The following is a 25,916-nucleotide window of genomic DNA, read 5'->3' as shown; positions in this document are numbered from 1 at the left end:
ACACACACACACACACACACACACACACACACACATATATAAAGAGTGCCTATTTCGGGTCAGTTTTGCCGGTCCCAAGCCCTGATAAAGGAGGAAGATTGGAATTGTGACATTAAAAAAGCAATAATCGCTAAAAGAAATTTAATTTGTAGTTTTAAAAATATTCTAAATGCATTAGGGGTGTTTTTTACTCACTTTGTCTCTCCCAGCGCTGGTTACAATTACATAAACACGACCAATTATGTAAATTAGGCGATGACGTCATCCGCTGAAGTCAGCTATTGGCTGTCATAAAAGTTTATGACAGCCAATAGCGATTTCCCTTACTGAGGAGTTGGCAACACTGTGGACGGTTCATTTTTACCGGACTGTTGGCAGCATCTTTGACGGAAGGGACGCGTTCTTCTTACATAGACAGGTGTGTTGCGTACGCTGATCTTTTTGGCCTTTCGTAGAAGGATATGAAGCATTTCCTCAGGCTTTTTGTGCGCGGGCTTAAGCACCGAGCCCAGCTTACAGAACAGACCGACGTTTGGTACAATTGTGTTAGCTAGACGCCGTCAACAGCTAAGCTGACTTGCATGACATCTGTCCCTGCTTCGTTATTAATACTAGTTGCGGCAAATGATTGTGTATAACGTCTTCTTCTTCTTATTTTAAAGAACAAAATAAAACCATGCTGCTTCGCAAAGTGAGCCAGTCTTCCGCCCTGTGCAGCACCGTTCTCCGGCTTCCTGCCGTGCTAACCGGGTGAGTAATCATCAGTAATTATTGCTATAGAGACTTTAGAATGAGATGTTTATGTTTTACAAACATATCGTGTCATGTCTGATCTGCAGAGGTCAGCGTCAGGCCGCGGTGGTGTTTGTTGGGCAAAACGGCCGTCTCTACGCAAGCCAGGCAGCCGAGGTGCGTTACGTTATTATATCGTATTTCATTATAATGCATTAAGTACACATTACTCTGTTTAACACGGCAGCTTCACGCTGTGGCTCCACAACATTTGATCGAGACTGTGTCCTTGTTTGGGTAATCGCAGCTTGCGGCTGATATAACTCCAGCACCCCCTCCCGCTCAAACTGGGGGAAAGTTCACTGTTCACGTGATCCAGGTATTAAAGGTGACACTGCAGTTGCTCAGGCAAGCGTTCACAATAAAAACAATAGGCCGATGATGTCATACGTGGAGTTTCGCCATGATGCTTGCACACCCGACATTACCACAATGTTTTTAACAAAAATGCATAAATTTATCAGCAGTTGTAAAGTCAGTGATCGTGTGTGTTGTTACTTTTGTTATTATAATTGTTAATAATGATATTATTTCTTTGTGTATAGTAAAACAAGTCGTAATGATAAATATGTCTAAGCAGTTTTAAAGTCTTGCAGGTCTTCCTCAGATTGACTGTGAACTTTTGGCTTAGCAAAATTGCTATGAAGTAACAAGGAAATATTTTCCACTGTTATCTGCAAATCAGAGTTTTTCCTGCTTTGAAAACAAAAGAGCTATCAACAGAAAATCACCACCACTGAGATAAAAAAATTTTTTTTAGCCTAAAATGTATTTCAAAATAAAGGTTTGGTTTATCATATTGTCAGAAGTGTCAGGAAAATGGACAGTAAGATACCCCAGAGTCATTGCCACAAATTTATCCAACCAGTCCAGTTTATCCTCCCAAGAGGTCAACTTTGATCTGGGATAAACTCTGTGTTTTTGTATTTGCTGAGAGGTCTCATATAGTGCTGGATCCATAAGCATTACATTAAAACAAATATTTCTAAAGTAGATTCTGGGGGAAAACAGGGGCTTTTCTATCCTTTGATTGTTTATCTACTACTTAATTCCTCTGGTGTAATAGAAATGGAGATGTGGAGGTCTTCATCAATAGAAAATCAGTTTGCTGAGTCTTCAGGGCTTATGTTTTAATCATTATTGATGGTGTGAACTAAGGTTGGGCAATTGGACGAATATATCGACGATAGGTTGAGGCTACCGTCATTCATTTTTACAAGGGCGATTAATTTATTTATTTGCTTATGAGTAAGTTTGCATGCCTGAATATATCGCCTATTGTCAATTACTGGACTGACGATTGTCAGCTGGAAAATTTTTACATATCGCCCAACCTTAGTGTGAACCCAGGTCCCTCTTACAGTGTTTGGTCCTTTTGACCAGCACATATAAAGTCTGGGGATGTTGTAGCTAATTCCTTATGACAATACCTATAATTATAATAATGATATTGCCTCTAGTGGTGCTGTTACACAGAGATGTTACTAGTGACTTATGGAGATCATCACTATAAAAAAAATAAGTGGCCACAAAGCTACACCAGCAGACCACCATTAAATATCTTGGCCAGACTTGGAAGTACTGGTGTTAGTGGATACGGAGGACAATGTGGAGGTGCCGGTTGTGTCCATCTGGATTTTCTTCTTATTGAAAACACTTAACCTCTGCCAATGATGCTGCTTCAAATAAAACAGTCAGAAGGTGATCTGGTACCAAGCCAGACCTGACTCCACACTGGCCCCGCATCAGTGGAACAGCTGTGTTTATTAACACGGTTATTAACTTGAAATTGGCAGTGAGTCCTGGTCAACACAGTAATTATTAGCTGGGAACAAAGTTCATACCTATTTTGTTGCTTTAATAAAATAAACATATGTAAATCCTGCTCCAAGGTCGTGCTTTTAATAAACACGAGCTCACAGGGTTTTGTCTGTATAGTTAAAAGCAGAACTTTATGACAGCCCTGTGATAAATACTTTTATTGTGAGGCGTAATAAATGTTGTCTTTATGAAATTGAAATGCAATTCACTGGAAGTTTTACTGGAATTAATTATGAATCGGGTACAAAAGGCAATTGTTGTGCTGTAGTTTACAGCAGATTTAAAAACATGAACCACATACTCAGCACTCAGCTGAGTGGCTGTACCCTTGGCTTCACCTCTCACCTAGTTGAGATCGGAGCTGGTGTCCCGATTGAAACTGGAAAAACTGTAGCCTGTGTGCTCTTAACATTTAATCACCAAACAGCACTTGACAGCAAACTGTCTCCCTCTGTGTACCTTCATCCTGTTGGCTACATGGTGGTAAACCTTCAGATGTGTTATTCCTTTTACATGAGTCAACCAGACACTGCGTATGGTTAAGCAGTGATTTTGTATGTTTTGTAAGCTTTGTTGCACAGAGAGTTTGTAGCTTCCTCACTTGTTTCCCTTTATTCATTTTAAACATAATTTATATAATTTTGTCCTCTGCTCTGTTTGTGGTTTCAGGCAGTGCTGGAGAAGCCTGCAGCAGTCGGCAGTGACGCTGCCACCAAAGTGGAAAAGAAGACAGCTGCTGCTGCTGTATGTTTACTATTTGCTTTATAAGCAAGTCTTACGTTTATAATGGCCAAAATCTGGTTAAAATCAGTCAGTCTACTTAGTTTATTTTCAAAGTAAAAGGTTTGAATCCTAGGAGCAATAGGGCACATGTTTCTTTAAGAATGGGTCCCTCTTTAAAGCTGATTTCTTTGCTGTTTAAACACAACACACAGAGGCTTTCAGTGTTCTCAATTCACCAGCAGGTGGCAGCATAAATCACAGCAATGCATGTTTGTTAGGCCCTAAGGGCTTTAAGCTTGACCTCTCCTGTAGCTCCATAGAGCCGTTTCAGTGGTGTTTGAGTTAACTTAAATGTTACTGTTTGGTTTATCTTTTCACAGGAATCCAAATCATTTGCTTTCAACATTTTCAAGGGGCAGATCACAACTTCCCAGGTTTTTCCCTTTCCCCAAGGTAAATCCATAAGACGTATTTATGTTCTTACCTGATTTTTAAAAAAAAAAAAAATTAAAGCCAGTTTTTGCTGGTTGGCTTTGTTAAACTGGAAAGCTGTTGTCAGTGTAATGGTTTGTATGTGCCGCAGTCCTCAATGAGGAGCAGGAGCAGTTCCTTCGAGAGCTCGTGGGGCCATGCAGCAAATTTTTCGAGGTAATTGTAAATCTTATTCTGACCTCACGCTCACTGCTCCTAAACACCCCCAAACCCTCCCCTCACCGATTCCCCCTCCATGTTTCTGCTCCCTGTGGACAGGAGGTAAATGATCCAGCCAAGAACGATGCCTTGGAGAAAGTGGAGGATCACACCATGGAGGGCCTGAAGGAGATGGGTGCCTTTGGTATGCAGGTGCCAGCTGACCTGGGTGGCATTGGCCTCTCAAATACTCAGGTACAGCTTGCTTGACTTAATTATGATATTGACAACATGGCAATGGTTTTAAAAAGTTTAACGGAAATTATCCATCCAACAGTACGCCCGGCTGGTCGAGATCGTTGGCAGTCATGATTTGGGGGTCGGTATTACTTTGGGTGCACACCAGTCTATTGGTTTCAAGGGAATTTTGCTTTTTGGGAATAAAGCTCAGAAGGAAAAATATCTGCCAAAACTCGCCTCAGGTAAGAATACCAGCATCAGCATCTGGATTTCGAGGTAAACTGTAGCTCTGTAGAAGATTGGAGACGTTCTGTCTGTTTATTATTGAAAGCTAAAAAAGCCAGAGTGTTGGAGGGACACACTGTGCTAGAAAAGTCTAACTTCGTGTGAAAGAAAAGCTTAGTAATTTTTGTTGTAAATTTTTGCTTTGACAATGACTCTGTGTGTGTGTGTGTGTGTGTGTTACTCCAGGCGAGCACATAGCCGCCTTCTGCCTGACTGAACCAGCCAGCGGTTCTGATGCCGCCTCTATCAAAACCGTTGCCGTCCAGTCGCCCTGCGGAAAGTATTTCACCCTCAATGGAAGCAAGATCTGGATCAGGTGAGGACTCCAAGGAAGTTCTTGGTGAATAGTTTGCTAAAAAATAGTCCGACTTGATGACAAACCTAAAATAGAAAATCGGACAAACCACAGCACAGTCTGCTGAGGAGGGTTCAACGTTCTCTCCATAGTTATTGCCTATGTTTAAGCGCTTTCGATCCCGTTCTTCTGTATATGCTTGAATGGTTTTCAAAATGTTGCTGAGCTGAGACACTTTGCACTACACACAAGTTCTGGTGGTTATAAGACTGTGTACCCTCTGAACAACCACTCGCTTTCTCTCATCAAAGCAATGCACGACCGCAGTGGTTAGTGCAGCTGACACCTGTCTCACTTTCTCTCGCTTGAGTACAACTTCCTGTTACACGAAGACTGGGGAGTACGTGCTACTGTCTGTCATTAATCGTGAGATGCTGTGTGATTGCTTAGAAGCAACAGCTGACTGGCGTCACGCATGAATAAAATATGAATAAGTAGTTTAACCGTCTTATATCTGTGTGTGAGGGAGCTTTGATTTTATTACTTGTAGCATTTTAAAAAAATTGTATTTTATTAGTGTCTAAATCAGTGTTTAGTCCTTTTAAAACTCCTGTTTTTAGAGTTGACGTATTTGAAAAGTAATCTTAAAGTAAAGCTTGACTGTTTGACAGCTGAAGCTTTTTCGTGCTTTCACCACAAGGGGGCAGAATTACACAGTGCATCCAGCGACACACAGTAATGGCCACTCCATTCTAAATAACCTTCTCTCCTCAGCAACGGAGGTTTAGCTGAGATCTTCACTGTATTCGCCAAGACGCCCATGAAGGACCCCAAAACCGGGGAGATGAAGGACAAGATCACGGCGTTCATTGTGGAGAGGAGCTTTGGAGGAGTGACACAGTGAGCGCCCCTTTTCTTAACTTAGCAGACTGTTTGCCACTAAACCCTTTATTTTTGTTGTGGATGAAACTTTTTATTTCTTCCTTCCCATCATCGTAAACCTTACTTCTGTCTCGCAGTGGCCCTCCGGAGAAGAAAATGGGCATCAAGGCTTCCAACACGGCCGAGGTCTACTTTGATAACGTGCGAGTGCCGGCCGAGTGCGTGCTGGGCGAAATCGGAGGCGGATTCAAGGTGGCAATGAACATCCTGAACAACGGCCGCTTTGGCATGGCGGCCGCCCTCTCCGGCACCATGAAGAATGTCATCGCCAAAGCTGTGAGTGAATCCCCTCCAGGCTCCTTAAGTGTAGAAAGGAAGGGAAGTGGGTGAAGCGCACCGGTGGAGCTCTTCTCTCGAAGCCTATGGCTTTTACTTATGGTTTAGTTTCTATATGTGCTGTCAGGTTTCCCACTTGCTGCATTGTTTCTTATCTGTAACCAATATTGTCTGTGTTGCAACTCATTTCGCTTTGCTTTGTTCTTCATTGTGGGTTAGTGGGAAATTCCCCTTCTCTTTGTGGCCTCTTTCTGCTTCTTGCTGCGCTTAAATGTGCTGAAGGCCTCCGTTCGGCTCTGTCTACTGAGAGGATTCAGCTTTTTTTGATTAGTAAAGTAATTAATTTTTTTTTTTAACTTAAATTACTTAAAATCAATGTTATGTTTATTAAAACAGTTTGAATTGCTACCAGTAGATGGTCATAAGATTAGAGGACCATAGACACAGTGACAACACACACTGGTTAATGGAGTCCTCTTTTGAAGCCTCGAGCTGACTGTTTTGGGTGTCTCGGCATTTAAAAACTAAATCTTTGAGCGACTGAGAAATCAAGACAATGCAGACTTATTCAGTAGCAACTTGACAGTCACATGCAGTCGTGTCCTGCTTTATTGTCTGCTTTAATATAAATACAAACATAATTGACTAAATGAACATCCTGCTGTGACTCAAAACGAACAGCTGAGAACGTAATGGCTTACTGAAAGCGTTTAATGAGGCCATAGGTCAAGGAAGATGAGGCGCAGTTTCTCATGAACGATGATAAAAGCAGAGTTGAACTATAAATATTTAATGAGACAAACGGAGAACGTAACATCACATTCGCAGGAGGATGTTGAACACATAAATCAATCAAATTGGAATAAATATTTTTTAAAAACATCGTGTGTGGAGATGCAAAGTTTCATTCAGATTGGCCGGCCTGTTAGGGAGGAGATAAGGTAAATGGAGACATACATGATCATATTTTTTTGATGGAAAAAAATTTTGTGCAGATGCTGATATAAAAAAACACAAATTTATCTGGCCAGTAGCTGATGTGGTATTATTACTATTATTAGATCTAGGTAGACTAAAGCATACAGCTGCACATAACTCTTTCACTTGTTTACAATAGGGCTGCCACAAACGATTATTTTGATAGTTGACTAGTCACCGATTTTGCGATTAGTCGACTAATCAGATCATCATCCATTGGACATAAAACTACAGCTTATTGCACCAGCAGCATCTGCTCTTATATAACTATCATTAGCTTACAGCTTTAAGTGTTTAAGGTCTGTGCTAACTAAAAATAAAGACAAGATGATAGTTTATTAAATTTAAATGAAATTTGCAGATTGTTTCAGTGAAGTTTAATAAACTCCTTGCTATCTAAAATATAACAGGACACCGGAGTATATTCTGGAGCATCTCACACTTCTGATAATCAGTTGTCTGCTTGATGTTTATTCAGCTGTGTAAAAACTATAACTTTAAACTCAGCCAAACCGATTTACTCAGGAACAAATAAAATACTAAAAAAGCCAAACAATAACATTTTTAAGTTATCTAAGTGACTTATATATGTTTAACCTGAGTAGCAAAAGACGGCGGTGGGTTTGAAAACGATTTACTGGGAGTCCGGTGTTCTCACGGGCTCTAGTGAGCCTTGCCCCCGGTTAGCTATCGAGCTAGTGGGTAACAGACGTCTCCGAAAACGTCGGCGCACTTTTGAAAATATGTGGTGTCTTGATAAACTGAGCAGATATTTGAAGTTTCCACAGCTACATTCTCGCCTGAAAATATGTTAAACGTTTATTTTGTGACCCAGAAAGAATAATAAGAGTACCGTATTTCCCGGACTACAAAGCGCACCTAAATATTAGCCGCACAAGCTAAAATCAGGGGAAAATCCTGTTTTGTACATACATTAGCCGCACCTGACCAAAAGCCGCAGGTGTTTCAATGTTGACTTATCATATGTAAGAGAATATGCACAAAGGGAATTGTCAGGAAAGAGATGGCTGTTTGGAGACATCACTTTTATTAATATTTTGAAAAACAAGTTATGGGTACATATTTGCACATGTAGTACATAACAATAACCTACAGCACACCAGAACAATAGATTCGGCCTACCTTTTAGGCTCAGGTGCAGTGACACAGCTTTAACAAGAAGAAAAGTCAGTCATTCACCACCATCTTTCTCTTCTTCCTACGCACTAAAACCACCAAAGTCCTCTTCTCCAGTGTCGGATACAAACAGGCTCAGGATGGCTTCGTCATCCACTCTTCTTCTCTCCTTCGTTGTCACTTTCAAAACCAAAGAAATCCTCATTGTCAGTGTCAGAGTCGAACACCCTCAGAAGGGCCGTGGCGGTGTCCTCCTCTCCATCATGCAGCAGTCCAGCCCTTCAAAATCCGTTGGTGATCGTGGATGTTTTCACACTTTTCCACGCTGTCAGAATCCACCGGTGGAGTTGGGCATAACTTGCTTTTTGGGCATAACTTGCAAGTTTATCGCCGCTCATCATCCACGACTCCCGCTGAACGCGTAGCGCTACTTTGAAGTTTGTTTTTCGCGCTACTTCGTACGGCACTACGTTGCCTGGCGGACGGACATGTGACTAACATACCACTCTTGAACCCCGATCCTTCCGCCAGGCAACTTAGTGCCATACAACAGCGGAACACACAAAACAAATCGTCTTACGATATGACAAAAATCACGGACAATCCATAGAAAAGCCGCACCTGACTAAAAGCCGCAGGGTTCAAAGCTTGTGCAAAAAGTAGCGGCTTATAGCCCGACATTTACGGTAATATTAAAACTAACTAGCTGCCGCCATTGTTGGAAACTGAGCTGGGCTGCGCTATAAATTCTAGTTTCTTCTTCTTCGGAGTTTAACGGCAGCTGGCATCCTTGTACATGCAGTGCTGCCATCTTCTGTTTCAGTCCGTTATTACACTCTTAAATCCTGCTACTTATTCCTGCGTCTTTTGGGATCTTACAAAGCTTCAAACGACGCGTCGACTATTAAATTAGTCGTAATCATGACTAGTCAACTAATCGTGGCAGCCCTAGTTTACAACACTTGTCTTTTAACAAGTGCAAAACTGATATGACACAACAGAAAACCACTGTTTACTGACATATCAGCACTGATAATTAGGCGACCGTGGACCTCTTCTTCAGTTGCAAATGTTTCACTACTAGAAAAATCCATTAATATTAAGCCAGTGTGCACATGTACCTCCTGAGAACATGAAGAGAAATTTACTTCAAAGTCAGTGTTACTGCGCTTATAGTAAATGAGATTCACAAATCAGTTTTGCAGCTAAATGGTCTCTACAGTAAGCATATTTTATTGCTGTGACTGAAGGGATTTCTCGCCCGGGGGGGAAAAACGTGGTTGTTTTGTTTGAGCAGTTGCGTCGGCTGGAGAGAAAACTGTGAAAAGTTCATGTGGGGGGAATTCCTGCCCCCTCAGCGTTTTTACTGAGGGAGAATCTCATGCAGAGGAGGCACAGGGAGCCAGTTCTCATGCACTTAGAGAAATGACTTGCTCACATGTTGATAAAGAGAAGTTCATTTTTTCACTGTTTAATGCCATGCAGCCATAAACTGCCTTCAGTGAGCGCTTGCGACCTAATTCAACACTAATCTTAACGTGTGAACTTTTTATTAAAGAAAGCATGGTTCTTTTCAGCTTTGTTGTTTGTTTTCACGTCTCATGGTATTTTGACACATTGCCACCAGTTTTGCACCTCACCACAATACTGATCATGCTTCTTTTTGTGGTGACCGGCAGCTCTGCCAAACTTCCTCTTCTCATACAAAAAAAACCTGCTAGATAGCAACAGCATTTCAGGGCACCAAAAAAAAAACACTTGCAAAAGCTTGTTTCCTCATATCTTGTGGCTTGAGTCAAATTCTTGACTTAAAATAATGAATTGTGGTCTTATAGCGGCCTGTGCTTTTCCACTTTTCGTCAGGTGGACCATGCAGCCAACAGAACCCAGTTTGGGAACAAGATTCACAACTACGGAGCCATCCAGGAGAAGGTGGCTCGCATGACTATGCTGCAGTACGTCGCAGAGGTCAGACAACACAACACGAATCTGTAACGCTACCTCACCTGATGCCGTGCTGAGCCGTGTGGTGCAGGTTCTGAGAAGAACCTTGCTGATTAATGGTTTGCTGTTATCTTGACATCGTGGTTGATTTCCTGTTTTACTGTCAGTCAGCATAATCTGCTTGTCAGCTCACTGGGCTTTATTTAACACAGAGAATGTGCTGAGATGCCTTTTTTTAAATGTGACGAATTCAAATTAAATTCAGTTTTGATTGTCTTTATGAGAAAGGTGTCAAACTCATGGTACCATTACTTCTGTGTGTTTTCTCAGTCCATGGCCTACATGATCAGTGGGAACATGGACAGCGGAGCAACCGACTTCCAGATCGAAGCTGCCATCAGCAAGATATTTGCCTCTGTAAGAAATTTCCACTTCAGTGTTTGTACTGCAAGCCTTTTATTTCAGCTTTTGCAGTAACCAGAAAGCCTTTAAGGATGTTTGGCTTCAATTTTTCTGGCGCTTATTTCATAATCTTCATGAGGTTCCTTTTTCTGTGGAAGACTGAAGGATGGTAAATAGAGGAAGCATATGACTCCTGACTGATGTGAGATGAAATGTGATAGTGTGTTTGGCAGTGCTAAACGTCTTTTACATGTCTGTGTTTCTTTGTGTAATTGAGACAGGAAGCAGCATGGTTTGTGACAGACGAGAGCATTCAGGTTATGGGCGGCATGGGTTTCATGAAGGTAAGTCCTCAGTCCACATCCTGTTAGTTACAAACCAGGTAACACGGGGACAAATCTATTTGACAAAATTTAAAGTTTGTGTTTTTGAAAGCTAGAGTTTAACATCCTGATGAAAGCAGGTGAAACAGTAGATAGAACAGGAATTTCTCGATACTCAGAATTTATACCTTGTGTATAGTCTCTTTTTATATAGCACCAAATCACAACAGCATTCACTTTATATTGTAAAGTAATAACACTACATTATTGGAATCAAACTTGAACAATCAACCAACCCAATAGGTCTGTGAAGGTTCTCAGTCATGGACCCCCTAACGCCTTAACACCCACTCACATCCAGGGCCATTTGACCTTGGGAAATCACATGATAGGGTGGGGCTAGGTTTCACAATGAGCTCACCTAAAACCTTGGCTGATTGTGACCTACACCCGTTTTCACAACTTGGCTTGTGTGATTAGGTAGAGGATCATTACGGGGTCCATTGTCCCTCTTGGAGTGGACACTCCCACTTAAATTTGAGACTCTCCACCATTTGACCCTAGAACTGAAGAAGGATGAGAGGTCAAACATCTTCAAGCAATTTAAAGAAGTCCAGACGCTTTTCTTTCCGAGCTGCTTAGACAACCAACCCACTATAAGCAAGCAGTTGGTAACAGTGGGAAAGAAAAACTCCCTTTTAACAGGAAGAAGGCTCCAGCAGAAGCCGGCTCAGGGAGGGGCGGCCATCTGTTGCCACTGTTGTTGCTCTGTCTCCTGACCTTCCTGTCAGTTTTTCATTATTTTATCCCAAAAGGGCAAAAATAAATATTTTTTTAAAAAACCCTAATGATGGGGCTTGATGTGGTGTCAGTGTAAGGTTTCACAGAAGACGTGATTGCTCATTAGCCTGCAGAAATGGAAGTATGTCCGTTTAAGAGTAATCGCTGTTCTTATCCCATTCACAGTTAGTGGTTACAAGTAGCTGAACAGTTCATTGTCAGGCCAACGCTGTTGGATGACTTTAGCTATTTGCTGCTGTACTAGTTCACATTGTTCACACGGATGTTCACATTGTTTACACAAACATTAGGCAGTAGGTAATGGATAATAGGCATTGATTTGGAAATAACTTGAGCTTATTATATAATATTGTACTATTCAGTGTATTTCTAATTAGGCAGCTGTAAGCATTTAAAAGAGGGATGTGGTGGCCGCAATAAAGGGAATTGAAAATATCAACATTCGGACGTTTGCCTTGTACTGCGATGCAATGTTTTTCTGCTGCTGAAAAACAACATGTTATGAAGGTGTAGATGTTAATTAATATTAACAATAATTCACTGTCCAAACCTAAAATCAATCAGGTCAAAAAAAGCTTTAATTTTCAGATTTTTAAATATTAACAGATTTTTTTTTTTGAGACAATATTTTATATTATTTCATTTTTAATCTGAAAAGTGTTACAAAGGGGATGAAATATATATGGTCTAGTACACCTCATACCCCCCTTTAGACTCACCCCTGCTTGCTTCAGTTATCGCATTAATGTACAGCTGCCGTCAGCCTTCAGTAAGTTGCATAATTCAAACGTGCTGTTTGACCAAGTGAACAGTTCATCTGCAGATTTTAATGCAGCCTTACTTCTGGGGGCTTACTGCAGATTTTTCTCTTTGTAAAACAAGCGGCGGTGGATGGAGCACCTACAAAGTTTACTTTTCTTCACGTCAGAGTTTGTTGATCAGGTGGTTTGATTAAGGACTCCAGGTTTTAATGGTGATTACAGGAACAGCACTGTTTTCTTTCGTTCAATCTGAGATCACTGTTTCGGTAATGGCTCCGCCTCTTCGCTCTTTGCGGTGTGTAAACAGACACCGGCTCCGCGTTAAAACTCTTTGACGATGAAAGCCAAGTTTTAACATGACCCCTAAAAAGTAGATGTTTCTAAAGACATTGCTTTTTTTGTGTTTGTTTGTTTTGTTTTGTGCAGCCACAAATACAAAGGCTCCTACAACATGTAGGGGAGCTGTAACCATCAGCACTGGGAATGTGTGTAGATTGTTTTTGGATGTATGCTGACTGTGGTCACGTGCGCAGTTTCCAGATAGTTGCGCTCATCTTTTGGCTTCGCTTCTGTTTGGTTTTTGTTTTATCTCAAACATGGCTGTCAGTAAACGTTGGCGAGCCTTTGACAGGTGTGACAAGCACTCAAACAAGGATGCGCCTAAAGGATCCGCATTTCCTTGTTTTATGCGCTGGAAGATAAAATCGTTTTCCCGCTCTGTTTACTGTGTGTTTCTGTCCACGAACGCTTCAGTTTTTGTTGTGATGATGATGGTGATGGTGGGCTAATGGCCTCTATCTGTTTAGAGTTTTAAACAGAAGTAATGATGTAATCGGGCAACAGATCTTTGTTCTTATCCATTAAAGATGCACAGGTGTGGCTAAGACTTCTCAGAAGCCTTTGCACTGTATAGTGGCAGGTGCTTGCCTTGCTGTTGCGGTATTGAGTCATGTAGTTGCAACAGGCGAGTCGGCATACACACACAGAAAATACTGAGACCACATTCGAGTGAAAAAAAAGATATCAAGCAAGAAGTTCACTAGAATAGACTGGAAACAACCAGCTGAAGATACGGGGGCGTGGTGGAGCTGTGTAAACAGTTTTGTGCTGCTTAAAATAAACCAGACAGTGCAGAAGAGAGAAAAAAAAAAGCTTGCTGCTTTGGTTTGATTTTTAGTTCAGTGGAAAGTGTGCTCAGTCATGGAGGACAATGTACTATGACTTTTAAAAAACAAAAAGTTTAGTTCAGCCACTGTAAACAATGATTTACACTCTGAGTACTTGTATTGTTGAGTTACGATTGGATTGGTCTGATGTAAAGCTGCTTAAAATAATTCCACTTCCTTTGTGTTACGTGCCAGTTGATAGTGGAATTAGTTGCGCAGCAGCGGGGGGGACGAATGCAGCAGGCTTTTAGCGGTTCTGCTCGCTCTGTGCGTTTTGACTCAGGGTTTCACTTCAGCAAGGAAACCAAGTCAAATGTGTGCTGGTGTACATTTTCATTTCTGTGCCACTTAAAATATGCACACTTTCCACATACAGAATTCAGAAGCGGTGCAAAAGCCTCTATTCCTCTTTAACGGTGCATTTTCATTACCTTATTTCAGGGCGTTAAATGGACGTGAGATGGGAAAGAATTAAGTGCTAACCTTGGAAAATGTACAATATTTGCATTCCTTCTGTCTTATTAGGGCTTTTAGTTACTTAGTTATTTTTATTATTACTTTTTAATAATTCAAGTATTTAGTAGATTTTGCATTTTAGAACAACAAATGCAAAAATGCATCAACCAAAAACAAGAAGCAAACAAACAAAAAAACAAAACAAAAACAGTGAGGTCTTAACATCTGTTGCATTAAGTCAGGTATACATGTAGGTGCAAAAGTTGTCCCACTGTTCAACTGCAGCTTCCGCCACATGATGTAACTTTCCCAACATCTTTTCGCAAGCAGCGTTCCCAATCATTCTTTCTTTCCACATTTTAAGCGTTGGCATATGGGAGTCCTTCCAGGGTTCCAAAATGATACGGGCACATGTTACCAGTGCAGTATTTAACACTCTAAACTGGTGTTTATTTAATTGTGGCACCTCTCCTTTGTCTCCTAGTAGACATAATTTAGGTGATCTGGGCAAATTACACCTAGTTACTTTTTATTTTTGGTGCTTTATTGAGGTGGAGCTGAAAAGCAATGGAGCCCATCATGTTCTTTATTTGTGTTTGTTTCTGCAGGACGCTGGAATAGAGAGAGTGATGAGGGATTTGAGAATTTTCAGAATCTTTGAGGGTACAAACGACATCCTGAGGCTCTTTGTGGCTCTGAATGGCTTCCAGGTAACACAGAAATTTCCTCTGTGTGTGTGTGTGTGTGTGTGTGCGCGTGTGCGTGCTTTGTGAAAGTACAGAGGAAGTGGATTCTGCTTGCTGTATAAAATGCTGAAATTCTGTGATAAGAAGCAACTTCCTCTACACATTTCACATTTGAGTTCTGTATCACATCCACGTTTTCTGCACTTCGCTTTTCCTCACTCTCTATCAGGAAGTATTCTTAACATGTTGCATATGACTACAGATTGAGCAATCCAGATAAACCCTGACTCCTCCTGACTACGTTTAGCCCTTTGCTCAGCAGCTTGCATGTGCTTCCCTGCAGAATGCTGGAAACCAGCTGAAGAGCCTGCAGAAGGCCCTGAAGAGCCCCATCAGCAACGCCGGCGTGCTCGCAGGAGAAATCACCAAGAGAGCCAAAAGGTTGGTTTAGCTTCTGCAACACTGTTTTTCCTTTCTGTATGTCTGGAAGGCAGTGGGTGTGCGATCAGGGGTCGCCCCTTGCAAAAAATAGAACGTGACCTGAAGAAGTGATACAGGCTGATGTCGACAGAGACAGCAGTTATGCCATCAGATTAATGGAAATGGAGGCATTTTTTATGCACTCTTTCTCTTTCTGAGAAAAGCAGTGATGTGAAAATGATTTTCTTACACTTGTGTACTCGCAAGTGCAAGAAAATCACGTGCTGCACACATACACACAGGAGGCAGAAAAGTGTGGCTTCCTCCTCTCTTTGTGTTAATTTGATTAAGACTTCCTTTTAACCGTTTACTTACCGCTGTCAGAGGCTGTGTGAGTGCTTTTGTAGCTCAGGCATACAGGCTCATATAACTGCGGTGCAGATCATTTATCCTCTCTACTCCGCCTGCCCAATTCTAGGAGACACTGAAAGCTGCTTGCACGTCAGGGTCTGTAGTCTTGCTTTTATAGCAACAGTAGCACACAAAGGTGTTGTGTGGTGCTGCATTGCGCTGGTTGTGCAATTAATACAATGAACGGCTAAAAACAAACAGTCGACCACTGAACGCATCATAGAGAGACTTTTAGACGCAATGATAGCATTTATAGCATAAACTTGTCATAACCTCTGTATAGAGCCTCAGCTGCAGGTTTCAGTCAGTTTGACCAGCTGTTTGGCTTATTTTTGTTCTGTATTTAATTTAAACATGGTTAACTGTGCAGCTTCCCACACACTGTATATAAAAGATGGTCTTAGCCATCGTGACTTCACCATTTGGGAATTTTGGGACTTTGTCGCTGGCTTTTCCAACCAGACATTGACAATGCATGACTGCATTTTACTCGCGAAAACTGGAGTACAAACTTCTTTGATAGGCTGTATGTCAGACAGCATATTATTATTATTATTATTATTATTATTATTATTATTATTATTATTAACTGGACAAATTAATTTTTATAGCAGATTTAAAATGACAGAGTTGACCAAAGTGTCAGCGTGCCAGCACAGGTGCTGTCACACACCTAGCTTTTTATTTTTAGCTTTCAAAAAACATCCATGTGCACTGCATCATGGGAGTCTTTGAGGGCTGGCCTTTAGACTGAGCAAGTTTTGGCTTAAATCTGGAGCCTCGAGGTTGCTTTTTGGGATCAACAGATCCATCGTAGACTCGGACGGACGGCTGAACGATGCTGTCGGTGTTGCTGAGAATGACTTTTTGTTGTGTAACGCGGTCCTCTCTTCTTTACAGGAAGGCAGGTTTGAGCACAGGTCTGACGCTGCAGGGGACGGTGCATCCTGAGCTGGCACACAGCGGAGAACTGGTGTGTTATTTTTCTTATTATTTGTATCGATCAACTGTTATTTATGAGACAAACCCATCTAAGGGGCTGGCCCAGGCTGGATGAATGGGTGCCTGGCACTTTTAAGAGGACGCTTTGTTTACTAATGGAACATTTCCTCCTGCGTTGCCTTCATTTTCTGCTTTCTGCTACAGTCTGCGTGTTTCCTAACGCTCTGCACTTTTTGTTGTTTCTGCTTTCCAGACAGTCAAAGCCATTGAGCAGTTTGGAGGAGTTATCGAGGAGCTGCTGATCAAACATGGCAAGAAGATCATCGGTGAGAGAGTGTGTGTGTGTGTGTGACTGCGGGTGTTTCAGCTCACCTGGAAGATTTGAACTTGACTATATTATGAGTTATTTCTGACAGTTTAGAAATGACATCTTTGCATTTTATTAACAATTGTTATTTTTTTCTAACTTATCTAAACTTGTGTGCTTTCATTTTTCAGATGAACAGTTTATTCTCAAGAGAGTCGCAGACTGCGCCATTGACATCTACGCCATGGTGGTCGTCCTGTCAAGGTATGCAAAAGTGCAAACAACAGATTTAAGTCTTCGTTCTTTTTTTTTTTCTTTTTTTTCCACTAACCACACCATCCTTTCTATCTGTCCCCGTTGCGCTCTTTCTGCACGCTCCCACCCACCTTCTAAACTAAGGTCTTCTTTTATTCCACAAACAAACTCCTACGCAGCCCAAACCGACCTTTCTTGTGAACGTCTTTTTTTTCTCGGCCTCTTTCTGCAGGGCGTCGCGAGCTCTGAGTGAAGGCCACACATCAGCTCAGCATGAGAAGTTGCTGTGTGAGACCTGGTGTACCGAGGTAAGATCCTCCGCAGAGCCAGACACAAACACGTGCTGCTATGTAAGGAGGATGTTCGGTGTTTTTAATGACCTGAACCGTGGCTAGCACTCTTAGGTAGTGTCACTGTGGTAAGTAGTGGGATACATGATTAAAGAGAGGAGCTAGTTTGGCCTGGCGTCATTTTACACAGCAGTGAAGACACAAGTTTTAAATATAAACCAGAAGCACTGGGAGAGCGCAAACCAAGGCGCTCACTCTCTGAGCAATATTTCCCTTTAAGGGAGTAATACTGTATTTGTATATAAACATTATAGGTATTCAATGTTAAGTAACTGGACTAAAAATAAAGCTCTATAAAACATTATTATCACTTTGACCTTCAGAGGAATCTGTTGACCTTCAAGGTGAGATCTGACAGGAAATTTTAAATCTTTATACAGGGTTATATTAACAATACACACCACATTGGTCATAATTATAGTTTCTATGTTGTAACGCTTTTTGTCAGTTTGTGACTAATAGGTCATTGAGTTGACTTTGGACACCTTGGTGGATGTAAGCCAAGGTCTAAAGGAGCATTAGCACGACCCCACGCTACACTCCTACAAAGTTTAATCAGAATTCAGTCAAATGTTTTGACCTGTCTTGTTTACAGACAGAATGGCACTGTGAATAAAAACATAAGCTCTCCTTGGCTGAGGAAATAAGTCCATACTTTACCTCTGTGGTGTTCTGATGCCATCGCGATCAGTTTGATACCATCGCTCTCCTCCTCTCTCCGTCCCCCAGGCTCACGACAGGGTCACGCACGAGATCAAGTCTCTCCACTCCAGCGAGTCCAGAAAGCTCTTCAGCAACATGCGGGCCATCTCTGCAGCAGTCGTGGAGAACGGAGGAGTGGTTGCTGCTCACCCCCTGGGTTTCTAAACGCCCTCGCTCTTTCTGCGTTTCGTCAGTCTTCTCAACATCTCGTCCTCCCGGACTTTTTTGCCATTAATCCTCTGACACACATCGGTGCCCTTTTTTAATTTATGAGATGCATTTACAGCCTCAGAAACTGGTTTTGGTTTTGGTGTCTTTTTTAATCCCACTGTTTTTTCCTGTCATTTATTTATGACATTGTGACTCAAGGCATCTAAATTTTGAGCTGCACTTTTGTTCTGTGAGAAATAAAAATGTCATGCGAGTTGGAAACGTCACAGTTCTACATTTGTCTAAAGTGTGAAGGGGGCTTTGAAATGCACCCTTTCCTTTGTATCCAAGCCTTCATGATGTAAACCCTCAGTGTTTAATCTGTTAATACATTAATTTATGCTCTTTTGGTTCTTGGTAATTAACCATAAATACAACGATATCAATGCAACTTTAAGTCAGGGAGCCAGTTAACAGGAAACTGATGTGTCTTTAAAGGACAGATTTTTACACTTGGTGTTTAAATGCAGAGAACAGCGTGATGTTTGTTCTTAACGCCTTTCTGCATGTTCAGTTTGCTCGTTGATCAACAGACACATAAATATCAAGACTGTAAAACCTTTTTGCCTTAGAAACCGGCTCGAACACACAAAGCTTTCCTAACAATACTTCACTGTGTGCTCTTTACTGTCATCAGCCACCTGGAACTGCAGTGAATGTAACATCGTCTGTGTACCATGTTTAAGTTTTCTGTCATTTATTTCTCTACCGTAGCGAACGTGTAACAAAGTGGGAGTCTGTATAGGCTGTAACTATACTGCTTTTTCCTGCCAATAAAGTTCATTTTCTCCAGACTGTCTCGCCCTCTTTGTGATTTTCAGCACGTACAGCAACACTGACTTTTAGTGGCACTTAAAAAGAAATAAAAAATCCCATCACTGCAATATTTTTACCCATCTTGCCGCCAAACGAGCTTCCTATTTCTGTTGTATTCATAACAAACTTTGCTAATTCAGTTTCACTTCTGCAGTTCGGCTCTTCAAGGGCAGGTGCCTTACAGGAAAGCCAGTATTTGCTTTTATGTCAGGAGTCGTCTGCCGGTGTGTATACAAGTGAAGTGCAAACAGATGAACCCCTTCCTGTCTTTACACAGGCATACGCACACGAGATGACAAGCGTTACTTATGTGGGTGAGAGTCTAAAGAACTTAATGCGAAAGGTGCCGATGCTGTAGAAGGCCTGCGGTTGTTGTTGCTGAGAATTCCCCAGGCATGTGTCTGTCCTCCTGGTTGAAAACCGTTTCTCAAGCTCAGCAGTAGCTGAGAAGCAAACCCAGCATCCCTGTATGATTTCCTTTTTTTTATGCGGAAACATTCGAACCAAGATCAAAACAAAATTCGATTTGGTGTTTTTAAAAAAACAAACAAGCAAAAAACACCAGTCTCACTTTAAAAATCGAATCTTCTAAAATAATAATGCACTGGTGTCGAGCATTAACCAATGAGTGTAAGGAGAATTACGTCACTCTTAGAGGTGTTACGAGATGTGGTTAGCTCAGGAAATGGGGGCTCAAACCACCAGCTTTTTTTTAAAGCTTACTTACTGGTCATATTTCTCCAATAACAGAAGAATCAAGTGTAAAGTGGTTTAGCATCTCATCACTGCAGCTTTTTTGACCGAGGCCTGTAGCTTTCTCAGTTTTTAAATCAATATATGGACATGCGTGAACCCCCCTACCCACCCTGTTGTGTTTGGCTCATCATCCACCATCATCATCACCTCATTCAGAGCAGGGGAACGTGGCTTTAGGTCCTCACTATGTGCAGAGAAATGGATTTTTAGCATCTTTTTTAACAAACGATTTCCTGTCAATCATTTAATGGCATCTTATAATGTTAGGCTGTAAGAAAGCTCTGGTTTGCTGTGCGGAGTAACAAGCAGCGGCGTTATGTCAAACGCTCAAAACAACCCACATTATCTAACCTGGTGACAATGTTTTTAAAACTAAGTGATATTTATACTTGGACAACAGATAAATTATAACCCAGCTCGCACTTGTACCAATACGGTCAGAGGTCAGGTGATCATTGTTTGCAGATTTCACTCATGTGTGACCTTGTGTGTAACAGCCGTGCTGGTCAGTGCACGAGTTTAAACAGGTGTGTAAAAACAAAAACCCGTGTGAGTGAGGGGATGAACTGGCTCCTTAAATGGAAATCGGTCTGAGATCAAATATAGTCTGTGTCTTATGTTAAAAGCACATTTTTAATGCTGAAACCCGAAGTTGTATTTTTGTTATTTAGCTCTGTATTTAATCACGTTTATAGGCAAAGCTGTCCGCCTCCTTGTCAGCCGTAGTTAGTGTACCTGGTATGTGTTCATGTAACCGGCAGACTAATTATTACACGCGCTCAGTTAGATATGACACAGACTCTAATAGTGAATAACTTTGTGTGAATTCTCTGAGGTAAGTCTTTTCCACATGTAGACTAGCTTGCACACTAATAACATGTATATTTTGGTAGCATTGTGTTTAGAGTAGGCAGGATATTGGACGACCAACAAACAGGAAATGGTCAAAGGCAGATTTGAAACCGGGCCCCAGTGAAAGACATTGTGGCCTGTGAGTCACCTACGCAAACCAGTGAACTAAATCCACGGCCACACGTCTGCCCTTCCACAGACAGACAGTGTCTGTGTCATGTTTCTCGTTTATGGGCTATGATTGCTTGCATTATCATTGCGCAGTGTCTATGGCCTCACAGTGCTGGAATTAGCGCATCAACACCATTTAACTCACATTTCTTTTTTTAATGTCAACAATATTAATAATATATAAACAACATTCATCAGACCACATATTTAAGAAACTCGCGTATTCCAGTCATTAAGATCCCAAATGTCTCCATCAGCCTGGAGGTCAGGGAGCTTAAGTCGGGACCAGCCAGGACAGGGAACGGTCCCTCCGACCACTGCGCAGCTCTGCTGTTAATCAGCATGTGGTTCACCAGGAAAAGGCAGAAAAGGTCAAAAATAGACCCAAGTATAAACATGCTGATGTTCCATCTTGCTGCTGCTGCATGACTGTAACATTCCCATATCAGGATGAAGCCTCACGGACTGATGTGATGGCGTAAAGGGCCCTTCCTAGCTGAGAACATGTTCCTGTTACAAATAAAATCCCAATGAAGACCGGCTTTTTCCCTTCAGGCGTCCTCCGCGTTGCCTTGACATGAGCTCTGGTCATGTGAGAAACTCCTGACTGCTACCGGCTGAGTTTCCTCTTGCGGGACTTCAGGGACTTGCGAGACTTCCAGGGAAATGATGGTCTGAGCCGTCATCGTTCTCTCCCTGAAGGGCAAAAAAGAGCAAAGAGAACAAATAAGCTCATTTGCCTCCTTTCTGAGGCGTCGTGGTGGCTGGCATTTCCAAATCACTGAAAAGGAAAGTCATTAATATTCACGAAGCCGCACTTTCATCTTGAAATCACACACCAACTGTCCACAGCGATCCCTCATTGAGTCACGGTGTAGTAATAGCAGTTGTAGTGATGGAGAACCTGAAGCAAATGAGCTTTGTTTTACACGTTTATCTCAAAATTAGTCACCCGTCTACAGAAAGTTCCCTTTTTGACTGTTTCTAATATGTGAACATTAATTTGCATTGTTTTACATACATGGCACACTCAGTTTTACAGAGAACTGCAGTGCATGGACATTACCAGACGATAGGGTGAATCACGCAAACACTCCTGCCGTAAACAAACTCAGTGAAATCCTGTCTCGGTTTACTGGATTTTACAGTCAGCGTCCTATTTATTGACTAAAAGGCAAAAACAATGTAAAGTATATTCTGGGATGAGCTGTGACGGGATTGCCCCCCTCGTCTTCTGGACATCTACTTTCAAATCAAACTATTGTCACATAAAATCTGACAACAACAAGTTTTTGTCTTTATGTTTTTCCCCTTTCTACTTAGTTGCTCCATGTTAAGGATTTCTACATTCATTGATTGGTAAACTGAGCTCAAAGCCGTCCAAACGCCATTTGTTCACACTGAGAAGCTGTGAGCTCAGTGAAGGTGAATTGTGCGACTGCAATAGTAATCTTTACCCATTTGCCAGTGTACCTTTACTGCTGTAAATATTATAACTAGATCACAGTCTGATTAGCGGATTAGATAGCTGTGTGACTAATTAAAGGTAAAGATCAGACTAAACCAGTGGAGGAACTTGTGTGATGATGCCTCACAGCAACAAGGTTCTGGGTTTTTAGCCTCCAGATTGGCTTTGTGTGTGCACTTGGCATGTTGTCCCAGTGGCCTATGTGGTTTCTGAGTGCTCCATCCATAGTCCAAAGACGTGCACGTTAGGTTATCCGTTGGTTCTAATTTAGCCCTACAGGTTAGAACTGTGCCCTACTGTGTCCGTGTCAACCCTGTGATGGGCCAGCGACAGCAGCAATAGGCTCGAGTCACCCACTGTGGTTAAACGGTTAAGAAAGAGGGAGGGTGAAGTAACATGAGTCATGCAACTGCTTGTTGCACAACATCTTTAAGCAATTAATATCTAACATCTGTGGTCCTGCTTTTAGATGAAGCTGACTTTGAAAAATACTGAGCACACCTTTGGTAATTTTGTGGTGACCCTTATCACTGCGTAAAGGAAAACAGAGGGGCAACTTGTTGCCAGGTGAATGTCAGAAGATCACACTGCCTGACGCAATGATCGGGATATTAAAGCAGGACTGTAGAGCATCGACCTTAAAAGATGAAGGCACGTTTGAAAGTTCAGTGGTGCACTGTGACCCAGGGAATGGTGCAGTGATCACAAGAGTTAGACATTAGACTAACAGTCTAATTACTTTGTTGGACTATTGTGGAGGTTTTGCAGGCGGTTCTGCGTTCAGGAGGTTCCGTGTGGAGTTTGCATGTTATCTCGGTGGCTGCGTGGGCTCTCTCTGGGTATTCCTACCATGTTAGCTTAACGTGCTGTAGTGTGACTGTGGGCGTGCACGGTTAGTATGTCTCTCTGTGAACCCTGCATCTAGACCTGCGGCAGCTGGGATAACGACCCTGAACTGAATGAGTGGATCCATGCACCTGTCCACTTTGTGGAGAGGGTCACTTGAAAACAACACACATTATTGAACATTATTCTATGTCTGTCCTAAAGGACATTTCTTTCTATCGCTTTTATCAAAACACTTAAATTAAATGAGGGGTTATTATTATTATTTTTTAGAACTTTTTTAGAAGCCGTTTTTATGATGGTCTTTTCCCCTTTAATTAGTCACTTGTCTGTATATCATCTATAGACGCAGACAGAAAAGTAGAAACTGATGGAATATTGCAATTTTGACCATTAAGGGGTTGTAAATACATTTAATGAATGGATGAGCCCGGACATACCTCGTTCTGTAGGGCACATGAGACCAGTTAGCACGCACAGTCCAGCCCAGGACACTCTTCAGATATCGGGAACAGCAGGGGAACCTGCGACTCAACTGCTCCAGAAGTTCCTCTTTACGCAAACCGTAAACAACTGGCGCAACGCACTGGGCCAGACTGAAGAAAGCAAAAATGACAACGGCGGACAGCTCCTTGGTCTCCCGCTGAATAAACTCCCGCTTGTAGAGAATTGAAAGCACGAAGTTCACAAAGTTGGGGAGCAGGTAGACAGCGAGCTGGGAACCGTGAAGGGCGATCGTTCTGCATCCTGCCCGATTTCTGCGATTGAGGACCCCGAGCCGCCGTCCCTCCATGAGTATCCTCACGTAGCTGTAGAGAATGATCAGCGTGCACAGCCCTATAAAGAGCACCTTCTGTAGTTCGCCTTTCTTCAGTTGCTCCCGGCCGCACTCGCCCCGATCAGGCGCACCACTGTCTTTAAAAAGCAAACTGAGGGGGATCACCAGCGCCACCATCCAGGTAAACACTCCAAGGAGCCAGGGCCAGTGGCCCTTATTGCACACAGAGCTGTAGCGCATCGGGTGGCACACGGCGCAGAAGCGGTCCAGAGCCATCGCGGTGAGCGTCAGGAGGATGTTGGACGCGCTGCTGATCAAAATGGTAATCATTGCCATGCACGCAGAGCGGGACAGCCGCGTGTCCAGGTGGATCTGGTAGTAGAACACACTGCTCATGCCCAGGTGAACCAGCGCGGACACCAGCAGGTGGAAAATGAGCACGAAGCGGGCGTGACGCCGGAGCCGCTCCTCGCGCAAGATAGTCCAGTTGATGATGAGGTTGAAGAAAAGCAGCACGGAGAAAGAAACCGTGGACACGTAAAAGCGTACGCAGGTGTAGTCGCTGACCTCCGTGGTGTTGTTCCGTGACATTATTCTTCATCGGGGTTTGGGTGGATTTACAAGATAATGACGGAGGCAGCGGTGGAGCTGATGGGGAAGACAGTTTGTCCGCCGCATGTTCCTCTCTGTCTGCTGCTCTGTCACTGCAGACCCAGACATCCGCTCTCTCCCTCTCCCTCTCTCTCTCTCTCTCTCTCTGTCATAGGCAGGCCTACTTGTGTCACGTGTCTGTATGAGGTCTTTTGGTAAACAATAAATTCTCTATAGGTGTTGCGACTTTCATCTGTAAATAAAGCCGCGGCCGGCTGAGTTGGTTGTGTCCCTGTGACGCGCCTCCAATAATCCATAATGGGTCGTACTTGTACTTTGCACATTTATTTTAAGAACAAAACAAAAACAAACATTTGCGCTTTCAATCAATTTACAAATAGCGCATGGATTAACTGGTGTGCCAAAAAATGACGGTCAACAGAAAAGTTTGCCCAAAAACCACTCACCCAACACCTGCTGCGAACACCGACATCAGGTAAATAGACTGTGACCACACCCACATACCATCACCTGAGACGCAGGTAAAGCTATACACCTGTGCCACCAAAACAAAAAGGAAAAACATAAACATTGACTTTGGCTCTTACAACAGGCTTTATCAACCATCCTCACACCGGCCTCCTTTCTAACTCCAATCCCAGCCAAACCTCGACATCCACTCTTAACACCCCCGCAGTTTGCACGTGGCCTTTGGGAGAAGTTCAAATCTAACACAATTGCTGCACATTTACACCACACGCAGTATTAATTACCAGTGATTAAGTTAAATTCTATTAGTCCTCTTTGTCTTTTGAAACGACAGAAGAATTCAGGTTTAAAACGGATCTGCAAAATTACTTTAAAAAAAGATTTTGAAACATTTTGATATTATTATTAAATATAAAATTAATATTAATTACTATTATTATTATTAAAATTAACACGCGAGTTACACAGTTGCTTTCACGTAGGGGAGACCGGGGATAGTTGTAACGTGGGTCAGTTGTAACACTTCCAATTTCTCCAATCAGGGCTAAGTTTCAAATGATGTGACTCATCCTGTGCATGCTCAATTCAGTTCTGCTATCACATGTGAAAAATCAGCACATTTTGTAATGTTAGCTAGTTCATGGCTATAGGAGTCTGGGTCAGTTGTAACAGCAACAGTCTGGGTTAGTTGTAACAATAATGCAGATGTTGCAACTTACCACACTATTACTTTAACTTATATTAAACAAGTTGGGGCAACGACATCAGCAGAGAGAGGTTCACTGGTCGCATTTGTATATGCGGTTAATGCCATTGGCAACACAATTCCTCCACTGTTTGTGTTCCCACACATACATTATGCAGACCACTGTGTCAGAGATGGACCAGTAGGAA

General features: G+C 42.2%; 2 protein-coding genes across 2 annotated transcripts; one reads left to right on the top strand and one right to left on the bottom strand.

The window, feature by feature from the left end:
* The first annotated feature begins 297 nt into the window (after window positions 1-297).
* acadvl (acyl-CoA dehydrogenase very long chain) lies at window positions 298-19,047 on the top strand. Its single transcript, XM_080896440.1, has 21 exons — window positions 298-418; window positions 663-750; window positions 840-909; window positions 3,283-3,357; window positions 3,717-3,789; window positions 3,920-3,984; window positions 4,087-4,221; window positions 4,304-4,448; window positions 4,678-4,807; window positions 5,561-5,686; window positions 5,806-6,004; window positions 9,983-10,087; window positions 10,394-10,480; window positions 10,747-10,809; window positions 14,581-14,682; window positions 15,002-15,099; window positions 16,390-16,462; window positions 16,685-16,757; window positions 16,930-17,002; window positions 17,226-17,301; window positions 18,073-19,047. The coding sequence occupies exons 2-21, from the start codon at window positions 677-679 to the stop codon at window positions 18,208-18,210; spliced, it is 1,980 nt and encodes a 659-aa protein (XP_080752566.1). The 5' UTR covers window positions 298-418; window positions 663-676; the 3' UTR covers window positions 18,211-19,047.
* Window positions 19,048-21,047: 2,000 nt separating this feature from the next.
* Window positions 21,048-24,619, bottom strand: LOC308399710 (odorant receptor 131-2). Its single transcript, XM_080887094.1, has 2 exons — window positions 23,605-24,619; window positions 21,048-21,546 (listed from the first exon to the last, which is right to left on the bottom strand). The coding sequence occupies exons 1-2, from the start codon at window positions 24,531-24,533 to the stop codon at window positions 21,402-21,404; spliced, it is 1,074 nt and encodes a 357-aa protein (XP_080743220.1). The 5' UTR covers window positions 24,534-24,619; the 3' UTR covers window positions 21,048-21,401.
* Window positions 24,620-25,916: the final 1,297 nt, after the last annotated feature.

The sequence above is a fragment of the Rhamphochromis sp. 'chilingali' genome, assembly GCF_963969265.1.
Source record: "Rhamphochromis sp. 'chilingali' genome assembly, chromosome: 1".
In the NCBI taxonomy this organism is placed as follows: domain Eukaryota; kingdom Metazoa; phylum Chordata; class Actinopteri; order Cichliformes; family Cichlidae; genus Rhamphochromis; species Rhamphochromis sp. 'chilingali'.
This window is presented reverse-complemented; position numbering and strand designations above follow the sequence as displayed.

Coding starts and splice junctions, on each gene's coding strand:
- acadvl (XM_080896440.1), top strand. CDS start 677: ATGCTGCTTCGCAAAGTGAGCCAGTCTTCCGCCCTGTGCAGCACCGTT. Junction 910..3,282: donor ACGCAAGCCAGGCAGCCGAG/GTGCGTTACGTT, acceptor TTGTGGTTTCAG/GCAGTGCTGGAGAAGCCTGC. Junction 10,088..10,393: donor TGCTGCAGTACGTCGCAGAG/GTCAGACAACAC, acceptor GTGTTTTCTCAG/TCCATGGCCTACATGATCAG.
- LOC308399710 (XM_080887094.1), bottom strand. CDS start 24,533: ATGTCACGGAACAACACCACGGAGGTCAGCGACTACACCTGCGTACGC. Junction 21,547..23,604: donor CATGTGCCCTACAGAACGAG/GTATGTCCGGGC, acceptor TTTGCCCTTCAG/GGAGAGAACGATGACGGCTC.